Source organism: Panthera leo, chromosome A3 (assembly GCF_018350215.1).
Source record: "Panthera leo isolate Ple1 chromosome A3, P.leo_Ple1_pat1.1, whole genome shotgun sequence".
NCBI lineage: Eukaryota > Metazoa > Chordata > Mammalia > Carnivora > Felidae > Panthera > Panthera leo.
In genome coordinates, this window is record NC_056681.1 from 117009592 (window position 1) to 117021663 (window position 12072).

Sequence of the window (12072 nt, forward strand, 5' to 3'; positions counted from 1 at the left end):
GTTCTCCCATTAATCCAGATCTCCTCCCCTGCCCGCTCCTCCCACAGTTGGGGTAACTCACCGTGAGAGAGTCCCCCAGGGCTGCGATTACCTTGATGTCAGCCAGCTTCAGCCTGTGAACTGAGAACGCACACACCAGTTAATGGAAGACAGGGGTTCTTATCTCCTCTGAAAGTGAGTGATCTTCCAGGAAAACTGAGAGAGAAAGTCCATTTGTAATTGTAATTCAGCTTGGGCAGAGATACTAAATCTGTCACAAGCCTGTCATAAGGCCGTGGATCCTGACTGTTATCTCTTCCTTGGAGCACTTGCACATGGGCTCAGGACCTAGGAGGTGGACCCAAATTTCAGAGGGGATTCTGGGGCCTTTGGTGAAACCTGGTGCCACAAGGTGAGCAGTTACCCTCAGGGCCTGAAATGGCTCCTGGCAATGTGGTCTGGGAGTCAGGCAGGAGTTGGCGTGGAGATGTAACCAACACTTAATCTATTCCAGGATCTGTTGATAATGAAGATAAAATTTTATATCATCCTGTTAAAAAAAAAAATCAGCTCACGGGCGCCTGGGTGGCTCAGTCGGTTAAGCGTCCGACTTTGGCTCAGGTTGTGATCTCATAGTTCGTGAGTTCGAGCCCCATATTGGGCTCTGTGCTGACAGTTCAGAGCCTAGAGCCTAGAGCCTGGAGCCTGGTTTGGATTCTGTGTGTCCCTCTCTCTCTGCCCCTCCCCTGCTCTCTCTCTCTCTCAACAATAAGTAAAATGCTAAAAAATTTTAAAAAATACTCAGTGAAAACAATGTTCAAAGGGATCTCCAGGTCCTGGTTCCTTCCATGGAGACATCTTGTCTACCTCACCTCCATACCATCTGCAGATGAGAAGCTGCCACTCCCACTGAGGATCTGCTCTCACTGGAAAAGTAAAAGTCCCTGCCTCTTCTAATGACAGCATGCAAACGAACACATACATAATTGTGAATGTGTGTATGCAAAATATATAGATTAGTGATCCTCAAATTTGAGCGTGCATCAGAATCATTTGGGGAGCTTGTTAAAACGCAGATGGTCGGTTCCTACCCTCAGAGTTTCTGCTTCAGTAGGTCTTGGGAGGGGGTGGGGTAAGGCTATGTGGTTAGAAGAACAATATCAAATCACAAAGCCAGCTGCACACATTAGCACACATCCATGGGGTTGAGCCTGAGAACTTTAAAATGACCTCTTCTCAAAGAAATTGGGCTATGGGTAAAAAAAGGCAACCCAACAGAAAGTAAGACCTCCTTCCCTCAACTCTAGAGGGCTTATTTTAGTTGCTGGTGATGACAGCCAATCACTCTATTCTTGTTGCCATAATGTATGATAGCCACAGTGAATGCTGTGAACACTTGCTAGGGGGCAAAGGTTAGGGGAAATCTTTGAAGCTGGTAAAATGTGGAAGCGATGGGCAGATTTGCTTCAAAAGCTCATTATAGTTTGCTAAAGAGGCAGCTGGAACTGGTCATCCTGCCGCCTAAATTTGTAGCAGACAGAAAGGAAACATACACACGTGTGCATGCATGTGCACATCTATGTGTGTGTGTGTGTGTGTGTGTGTGTGTGTGTGTGTGTATGTATATGTGTAGATAGATCTGAAGGATTTCCTTTGAGAGATAATAAACCAAACCAAGACTATGTGGGAGGGGTCTGACTTATCTGGGATTTTATTAATATAGAGCCCGACAGGTTTCATTTGTTTAACATCCTGCAGACCTTGATTTGAGCTTTGTTAATATCATCACGCATGACAAAGACACAGCCTGGAAACACAGCAAAGCACTTTAGCAATTGCTCTCCTTGGGGAAAGAACTACTTAGAGATAAGATTAAATTTATGTGGGCTGATTAGCTAAACATTATCTGGTACAAACTGTCCACCACCCTGAAATGAGTTGATAAATACATCAATAACTCATCAAGATTTCTACAGAGGGGGCCTCTTATCAGAAGGCCATCCAAGCTATGATGAAATATCACGAATGGTAAGAAAATGGTAGACTATAGAATGAGGAGAAGACTTGACACTTTGGAGCTTTGTCTTGTATACCCCAAGAGCTTAAACCACGTGCAGCCATAATCTGACAAAAGCAGCTTTCCTCGCAATTGTCAGCTAGGGCCACCCAGCTCCTGTGCCCTCTGATTCTCAGGACTTATGCTAACTTATGTTAACAACGGTGCTAAACTGCTGGCACCATGTTAGAACCTTGTTTGTGCCTCGGAAGTACTTCAGTGTGAGTTTGTATGAAGCAATCTGTGCCTTAGGGAGCACAGGGGCTCAAGCAATGTGCTAAGTTGAATTACAGGCTAAGTTAGTGGCTCTGTGTCAGAGACTTTACAGCTCTCAAAGCTTTAAATGATGGGCACTGCAGGGAAGGGAATACCTATGCGTCCAAGTGTCTTTGGGTGATTTTGAACTTGCTCAGTGGACTGAGCAAGGGGACAGGTGGGCTGTTATTCCCTGTGGGGCATCAGTGCTTCCTAGTCATAGATGAGGTTAAATCACAAGACCCATGAACAGGTGATGATTACAGAAGCATCTCCAGGGTCATTGCAGTGCTGGGTCATAACAAAGTGAAACCCTTAATGATCTCCCGGTTCTGTAACTAGGGCATTTTTCATATCGGCTTTTGAGTAGCTCATTTTAGTCAAATGGGTATAATAAAGAACATCAAGGACTTACAAAGGAGCCAATGTCTTAAATGAATGAACTGTTCTAGATTTATACTATTAGTGACAGTGGCATATAAATAGCTTTGTAGTTCTCTATTTTCAAATACTGTGAATTTCTCCCCCAGCATGGAATTAGCAGCTTGACATCAAGATAGCCAGCTTGAGTACAGAGCCAGGAGCCATGTCCCCCGGCTCCGTATTGTTACTCTTTTGTTTGCAAAATGCTACTCTTTTTCTCACTGGGAAAACCTTAGGTCAGCTGCCAGGCCCAACATATTTTTCTTAGTTACCCCAACTGTGTTAGGGGCAGACCATGGGGTAATATAAAATGATGCAAGTATGTGCAAAGTTAGAAAGCCCACAGGAGATAGCACTTAGAGAGAGCATGTATGCACTGACTGGGAAGAAAACTCGGCAGCTTTTATTTATTTATTTTGCTACCAAATACCGATTAGTTATAAAAAAAGTTGTGTCAACTCTCTCTATCTCATTCCAAAAGGCTCACAGATTGGAGGAAGAGGGTCATCACCTGTGGGCCCCAGAGGGCATGAGTGAGGCATCCAGGTTGCCAAGGGCTGTGGCCTATTGATGAAGGCAGTACCCCATGTTGAGACATCACTTTTGGTTAGTTATGTGTATCTGTGGATGGTTGAAGAGAAACACTAGGGAAGGGGACACGGCAGGTTTTTGAAAAGAACTCTGAAGGCAAAACAGTTATTTTATACAGAGTCTTAGTGAAAAATTGGTTTAATGGCAGATACCTTGATCTAGTTGGATTTAAAGATCTTTTCCAACCCTGAAAACTGTTGGTTTGCTACATTGGAAATACTCATTAAGATTAATTCAGCGAGGGGCGCCTGGGTGGCTCAGTTGGTTAAGTGTCTGACTCTCGATTTCGGCTCAGGTCATGATCTCACAGTTCATGGGATCAAGCCCCATGTTCGGCTCTGTGCTGACAGCACGGAGCCGGCTTGCAATTCTCTCTGCCTCTCCCCTGCTCACACTTGCTTGCGTGCTCTCTTAAGATAAATAAACATTAACAAAATTAATTCAGTGAACATTTACTGGGCTCCTATTATGTGCTGAGTCACTGGAGATATAAAGATAAGACAATCTGCTCCTTTAAGTATGCATCAGATACCATCATCTCAATCAGAAATTGCAAACTTGATCTCCAGAGGAGTGAATGACCTTGCCAGAAATAGGACAGTTGTCAAGAAAAACTAATAATGTGGCCCTGTGCTAACTCTCTTTTAACTACCCCAACAATCACAAGGATGGTTAAAATGTCCATTCACAGATCAACGTGCTAATGAAATGTGTTTTTTATTATTGCCCAGTTAGCAGTGGTCATTTTCCTAAATGACACCTTTCAGGCAGGACTCAGAAGGGCAGGCCCAGCTCTCATTTAGGATGGCTGTCACCCAGTTGGAGCGAGAGAGCATTTTGGTTCCATGCCCACTTGGTTAGATCGAGGAGACCTAAATGTACCCATTTGCTTATTCAGACGGTCCCTATCACTGGAGTATCTTCGATCTCAAGGTCTTAAGATTTCTTGTGCTTCCATCTTCAAATGCCAATAAACACAATAATCTTCAGGGTCAGAGGATAAAGAAAAGGTTCACATTTTATCTGCTTTCAGATGTTGAGATACGTTCTAAGGGATTGGTTATCATTATGACAGGAACATAATCTGGAAAGATTGCAAAATACTTTATAGCTCATCCTCTCAGAATGATAAGATTAAAAAAGGGATGGATATCATTTCTCTGTAAAGACTGGCGATTAAAAAATTCAAATTCTCTCTGTCCCTATACATGCAAATGCATGGACATACATATATACGTACATCTTTGTGTTTTTGCTGTAAGACAGCCTGTGTAGGAAGCTGATAATTTGTTTCTGCTGCTAGAGTTCTGCTAGTAAACTAACCAATAGGACTAAGTTGTCACCAAGTATGAAGGGGATAAAAATCTAAAGATTAAACACGCACGAGCGCGCGCACGCTGTGTGTGTGTGTGTGTGTGTGTGTGTGTGTGTGTGTGCCTTATCTCCTATTCCATTGTTCTGCAACTTAGAACAAGAACCAGTTACAGACTGAAGTTTGTTACAAACATTTTAACTTACTTGCCATTCACGTGGCTTAATTTGAGCGTAGAGAGCTAAGACCTGCATGAAAGGTAGGCTGACACTTTGTTGTTCTACTAACGCTCAGCAAAAGAAAACAGTCTGACGACAAAGATGTGCATCCCTGAAAGAACCCTGCTAGGCGCTGTGACATCTCCAAACCTAATTTTCTGTCTTGGAAGGCACTTAGGAGGCATTCGACAATCACCTAATAATCAAGTGAATGAATCAATGAACAAAGGAGTCGCCCTCTAGGACCAAGCAAGGGAACCTATCGCACTGTTGCAGGAATGCTCCTGCACTGATGGGGTCAGTCCTACAGGTCAACGTACAGCCTCCTCCCTGCAACCCCCGCTCCATGACCTCCCATGGTCACATGCACACAGCCATCACTCTCAGACAGGCTCGTCTAGAAGAAAAGATTTAGCCCTTAGCCGGCCCCTTTCTGGGAGGATGTCACCTGGGAGGATGAAACTCCACGAGTTTCATTTTCACGGCCCGGCAACAGTCATTTTGGAAATACTGAGAAGCAGTGAGAACAGCACGTTTCTAAGATGGCATGCTTTCCTGTTCCGTGCAGTGTATGAGTGCCTCCTGCCTATGGCTCTGACGTATGGACCGGTTATTTCCGCCTCCTGCTTAAAGATTGTTTTGTCTTTTGGAGAAAAAATTCACTGGTTCATTAAGGCTCCACGGCAGAGGGACAATGACAGCAGCGCACTCAACTCATCCTGGGCTTTTCGCAGGACAAGACGTGGTACACGGTTAACGCTTAATCAATGCTTTCTGCTGCTGGTTTTATCATGTTGTAGCTCAAGAACAATCAAACACAGACACCAACTTCCAAACACACATCAGGAGCTACTTCTATTGTCCTTGGAAAAAACCCCTCTCTGATGTATCCCAGACTGTGTGGAAAGCCCGTTAAGGTTGCCCTTACGTTGATGATTTCGAGCCTCAAATGAGGTTAAAAATTGCTTGATTTGAGCCATGTACCTGAAGTGGGAATCGTGTTGGAGGGGTCCTTGTCAGGGCACCTGATTTCCATTGCATCTGTCACCTGAAATGAGAGGCACAGAGAAGGAGAAATGGATCTTGCAACATAGGAAATTGGGTGAGAAGTGGGGCCTGTATTTGGAAAGCACCCCTTAGTATAGAAAGCTAGGTATCCCTTAAGATCCCTCCCTCTCTATGAACACTCATATCTGAGTGTCCACAAAATCCTTTCCTAAATGCTCCCCATCCTGTCGCCTCCCCTCTAGTGCCTTGAACTTCATCCAGGCCTGTGTTACTTCTTTTTCAAAAATAGGGTTTTTTAATGTTTATTTATCTTTTTTGAGAGAGAGAGAGAGAGAGAGAAAGAGAGATAAGGGTGAGTGGGGGAGGGACTGAGAAAGAGGGAGACACAGAATCCGAAGCAGGCTCCAGGCTCTGAGCTGTCAGCACAGAGCCCGACGTGGGGCTCGAACCCACAAGCCGTGAGATCATGACCTGAGCCGAAGTCAGATGCTTAACCCACTGAGCCACCCAGGCGCCCCCTCAGGCCCGTGTTACTTCTTGCCTGGAATATTACAGCATCTACAGCCTTCAGTCCTGTGGGCTTCCTCCCCAGCCTTCTGAACCCATAGAGATGATGCTCTCCCTCTCTCAGCATAATATAATGGTGTCACCCCTCCCCCCCCCAAATTCTTAGTGAAAGCAGGGATTTTTGCTTGTTTGGTGCACTGTATCCTCGGAGCCCAGAACAGTGCACAGTGATGCTCAATAAATGTGTGTTGGTTGAAAAAAAATACATTTCTGCTGTATTAACATCCGCACGAAGTCCATCCCCCTTGGCGCATCCTAAGAGGACCCTGACATTCTAAACCACCAGCTCTGGACCCAGCTCTCGTGCTCTCCATGCCTCTGCCCGAGTCTACCTCCGTTCCCCCCTCACCCTCCCCTCCCTCCACGTTCCCACACGTCCATCTACCGGGTCACCCCCTTGGCCATCCTTCAAGGCTGGGGTTGTTGGTCTTCTTTGGGAAACTATGTCACCTCTCTCCCGTCAGTCGCCTCCTCTGTGTTCCCAGAATACCCACGGAAACTTTAATTAGAGTCATGCCGCGACTGCTGATTGGCTCCACGAGGCTGAGTTCCTTGGGACGAGCAATGGATTTTATCTGTGGCTTTATCTCTTATGCCTGGTATTCCTCTGCCCACCCAGCCACGTAGCCATTCAACAAATAGTGATGAGTCCCTGCTCGGAATCCCTGCTTGCATTCTAGTGGCACACAGAAGGCTTTCAATAAACGTATCTTGAGGGAATGTGTCGCTGCCTCCTACCAGATGACAAATACTGGCAACGCTTGTATAGAGCTCAGAGCGTACCGACACTATTTCATGTACTTTACGCGTATGAGCTTATCATTAGTAACAACTCTGTGAGGTGGGGCTGTGACTAGCATGTCACAGAGATGGTAAGTGCCTTGCTCAATGACACAGAGCCAGTAAGTGGAAGAGCCTGGATTTGAACCCCAGAGCGCCCTGCTGCCTCTCAGGTATATTCTCACGCTGAGGTATCAGTTAGAACGTGAGGGACATGATGATAAATCAAGAGTCTTTCCTGCTGTATCTCTCAGGCTTTGTGCTGGGGACCCAGGCCGTCGTCTTTGACGCTGGCGGGGATGGGAGTAGGAGTGAATTCGTCTCAACTCGTCTTGGTCCTCAGTCCTCTGAGAGTGAGGACATCAGCCTTGAAGTGCTTCTCAGCTCTCCAGAGGAGTGCAGGGTGCCCTATCTCATCTTGACAGGAAAGATCAGAGAAGGACTCCTGAGACAAGCACCAAGGGAGGCGTGAGGAGGCACGAGGCGGCCCCCACGGGCGTGCACCAACTTCGAAGGCCTTCTGGCCTCCATGCTGTCTGGTTTCGTGCTTCACCGCATTCCTCTGCTTTTTCTTAACTTTCTCCTCAGATTAAGCCCTCAGGTGAGTTTAAAAGGACTTGTCGGTGATTTGGGGAGAGCCTGAGGATTCTTGGTTTATGTCAGAAGAAAACAGGGAGCAGGCAGTGCTGAGCACCCCACCATGCCCCATGAAGCCTCAGGATGCTGGTTGCTGAGGCCGTTCTAAAGACAGGGATAGGGGTTAAGGGTCTGACTTCGGCTCAGGGCACGATCTCACGGTTTGTGAGTTCGAGCCCCACGTCAGGCTCTGGGCTCAGGGCCTGGGGCCTGCTTTGGATTCTGTGTCTCCTTCTCTCTCTGTCCCTCTCCCACTCACGCTCTCTTTCTCTCAAAAGGAAATAAAGATTAAAAAAAAATCAAAGACAGGGATATAGGGCTGGCCTGCTTCAAGCACGAACGGGGCGGTCACACACCTGAACCTTTGACCCTTCCCCAGGGGCTCATGGGGTTCCAGGGAACCACGTAGAAACTTCCAAAGACTCGGCAAGGGGTACCGCCCCTGGTTCATTTGCATGTTTGTCAATCACAGAAAACCCGAGCCTACCTCAAGCTCCTCAGAAGATTTTAGCAGCCTGGGCAGGTAGTTGCTGTTTTTGTAGGTGAACAGAAAGGGATTCTCCTGCAGGGGAAGGTAATACGTTATAATCATGACCCAGAAATCTGTATCGTTTAACCACCAGGCTTTCTCACACAGTAATGCCTTTGGTCAGTTTGGAATGCTCATAGCATCCTTGAAATGATGAGAAAACCATCATCTGGCTTTTCTTCTCCACGCTGCTCGTTAGTTCTCTGAGAGGGCTCACTAATGCTTTGAAATGTCCCCTTTGCCACAGTCAGCATCTCCTGCTTGTACCGGAGTTTCATGCTACCAGGCAAAGTACATATATTTCCACAGAAAGGGAACTGAATTTTAAGCTTCCTGGCAGCCAAGGCAAAGAGGGAAACAGGGCAAATGATCTAATTCCTACAGCCCAGTAAAAAAACAAAAACAAAACAAAAACAAAAAACAGAAAAACCCCAAAAAACAACAACAACAAACTTACCAGTTCAGTAAGAAAGCCCAAAACCGGACTCACATTAAATGATAAAAAGAATTCTAGTGATTTATGTTCGGTGTTCCTTTTCTCATTCATTTACTCAGCAGCACTAACTCTATGCCTACTACATGTCGGGTGTGTTATTCAAGATGCTCATCCTCACATTTGGGACCAGGTAAGCTATGGCTTTGGTCCTATGCCCTCCACAGGTGTGGAAGGGGCCTCAGTGCTGTGGACACGGCTCTCCTGACCCGCCGGTGTAAACCTTCAGCGTGTCAGGTGTGCAAAGCTGTGCCCAGCCTCGAAGAGCCAACCCAAGCCTCTGATGGGGCTAATGTCTCATCCAGGGAAGACCCCACTTCACAGCAAAGCCCACTTCTTCGTGGCCCCATCTCGGTCCCCAACTCAGCAAGGGATTCCCTCCCGTCCCCAGGTCTGGCCTACCTGAGAGGGACATTTCACCGGACTTCCGTCTCGTGCACTGAATGGCTCATCTTTCTGTCCTGCTGGCTCCATCTGGAAAAGGAGGTGATCTTTAGAACAGAGAAGTCTTACATAGGTGGCCGCATCCTGGGGTGCCAATGACAGAGACTCATTTGCCCAGCATCTCTCAGAGTGTTATCCTGGGCCAGCTGGCGGCACCAGCATCACCTGGGGACACATTAGAAATGCAAATCTCCAGGCCCAACCCAGACCTACTCAAGTCAGAAACCTTGGGGTGGGGTCCAGTGCTGTGCATTTGAACAAGCCCTCCAGGAGGTCCCAGTGCAAGCCCCAGGTGAGGCCCAGGGCACGGGAGGACTCAGTGATGCCCAGCCCACCCCTCCTGATGTTACAGAGAGAGGCATGGAATGCCAGACAGGCTGAGCTGGGACTGGGACCCCAGCGCTGACGAAACTTCCCTCCGAGAGGAGAGCAGAGGGGGGAAGGAAGGACAAACCCTTGGCTCTTGTGTAAAGCATGCACCCTCTCCCCTCGGCTCCCCTTCCCGTGGTATGTAAGCCCGCGTCCAGGAGGCAGGAAGAGCCTCTGTTGCCTGAACACTGCTTACGTGGCCGTGAGTGAGACGAGCTATGGCTTCTGGCTCAAGTCCTAGGTCTTTAATCAGAGTAACAGACGTGGGGCCCAGCCCAGCCCCCACTCCCAAACAACTTGAACATCTAGCGGTTCAGGAATGAGCAATGGTGGGCTCAGGGCTGATCTAGGCAACTACTTAAATGATAACCGGAGCCTGTGGAACAGCGCCATCGAATAGTGTGCGTGTGTCAGCAGGGGCCCCAGCAGGTGATAAACCGATGTGACCGTGCTCAAGGCCACACGGGAAAATGAAGGCAGTTGAAGAATTCAGTGGGGGAAGGCTTTCTTTTTTTTTAAAATTCCTTTTGTTGGGGTGCCTGGGTGGCCTAGTCAGTTGAGCCACCGACTCGATTTTGGCTCCAGTCACAATCTCATGGTTTATGAAATCGAGCCCCACGTTGGTCTCTGTGCCGACAGCATGGAGCCTGCTTGGGATTCTCTCCCCCTCTCAGGCTCATGTGTGCTCTGTCTCTCTCTCTCTCTCTCTCTCTCTCTCAAAATAAACATTTTTAAAAAGTTCCTTTCATTATCTTTAAATGCTTATGATACATAAACTCTTGAAAGATACCACAGCTTCGAGAGACGACACATTTCATTTTGCACTGCTATTTTCTCCCATTTGGGAACCTCATGTTCACGGTCAGCCCTACTGCCCACAGGTACTAGACTCTTGGGCACCTTTGTCCCTCACCTCCCTTCCAATGACTTGACAAGAGGCAAGAGGCTATGGGATGGGGCGCTCTGTCTGGCTCAGTCACAGGCTCCGCCATCCTCCACGAGGATTTTAGATTCTTCAGCAATATCTTATCCCAGCATCTTGCCATAAACAAGAACCAGGGAAAGAACTTTACCCTTCTTGGGATTAGCTCTTCACCCAAATGGACAAAGTCAGATAAGAGGGTGTAATTGACCTTTTGGAAAAAGGGTGGCAACCTTTTAGCTCGAAGGCTGGAGGAGGAACTGGGGTCCCTACCTTCTTTCAGATTTATTCTGATGGTGGGCACTCCTGGAAATGGGAGGTCCCGCCCACAATGTTCAAGGTTGCTCTGAAAGGGAGTGTTCAGTGACCCGGTGTCAATCTGGCCTGCCTTCTTCCCTTCTCCAATCTCTCAAGAATGTAATCAATAAGAGAGTCTGGAAAGAAGCTCTGAGAGAGCCACGCTTAATAATTCTGGTAGAATGGATATAGCAGAGCCCATTTTTTAAGGACCTTAAAGAGAGGAAATTCATAGGCTTGAATAAACACTTTCCTTTAAGAGCCTTTCCTCAAATGTCTCTTTATCAGTCTCCTACATCCTTCCCACTCCTCTAATGCCCTTTACACCTGCTTGGACCCTCTACCCTCCTCTGTGCTCAGGCAGCATGGAGAATGAGGCAGCCAGGCCAAACATCCCCTCCCACTGTCCCTCCGCCTGCCACCCTGTGCTCGTGTACAAGTTCACATGCACTCCAGGGACAGTGGGGGCTGGTCTCTGTGCTCTCGCTCCACACCTCAGTCCTGGAATCACCCACATCTCTTCTCCACAGCCTCCCTGCCACACTGGAATTAACTGGAATGTGGGAGGACCTTAGACATTCTCTCCCAGGAGAATTCCCACTCAGCTGAGCAATTCCTGAGGGAATTTCAGGGCTTGGCATGCAGTGGGGGTCTGTGATTGCTGGAAGGATCCAGTTCCCCAAAGGTGGGTTTCTTCAGAACTAGTGTTGCATAAGAATCATCAGAAATTACTGAGGAGGCGGTGATGGGGGCAGAAGGGACCAAGGGAATGAATTATGTCTTCACAAAATCCCCCAGCTTTGTGTCAGGAGCTCAGCTGCAGTCTGGGGGCACGTTATGCTAGGGCGGTTCCAGGAGTGTTTCAGAAGTGGGGCTGCTCTCTTGCAGGTATCTGCAACTTTCCTTTGTTGGCCCTCACTCAGAGCTTACGTGTACCCTGGGGCCTGGCCAGGGAGAACAGATGCAGGGGTGGCCTGCACAGCCACCCCCACTGTGGTGTCTGGGGGCAGTGTGGGGGAGAAAAGTGGTGGAACTTGGGCCCCTGTGGTCACAGCGATTATGTTGGACCCTCTCTGCTCCCCACATATGAGAGTGGCCCTCATTCCAGGCCCTCTGTGTCTGTGAACGTGGCCTTGGATAGACCTATCTGGCTTTCATCTCTGTGGTCTCAAACCCAACACAGCAGAGACTCA

General features: G+C 47.8%; 1 protein-coding gene across 1 annotated transcript in view; it reads right to left on the reverse strand.

The window, feature by feature from the left end:
• The window catches only part of PLB1 (phospholipase B1), a 143031-nt gene that overhangs the window by 67084 nt on the left and 63875 nt on the right, over window positions 1-12072 (reverse strand). Inside the window, exons 16-19 of the mRNA XM_042933363.1 lie at window positions 9250-9321; window positions 8313-8387; window positions 5819-5882; window positions 62-120 (exon numbers count right to left, since the gene is read on the reverse strand). Of these exons, the coding sequence (XP_042789297.1) occupies window positions 62-120; window positions 5819-5882; window positions 8313-8387; window positions 9250-9321 (270 nt within the window). The remainder of the gene's footprint in view (window positions 1-61; window positions 121-5818; window positions 5883-8312; window positions 8388-9249; window positions 9322-12072) is intronic.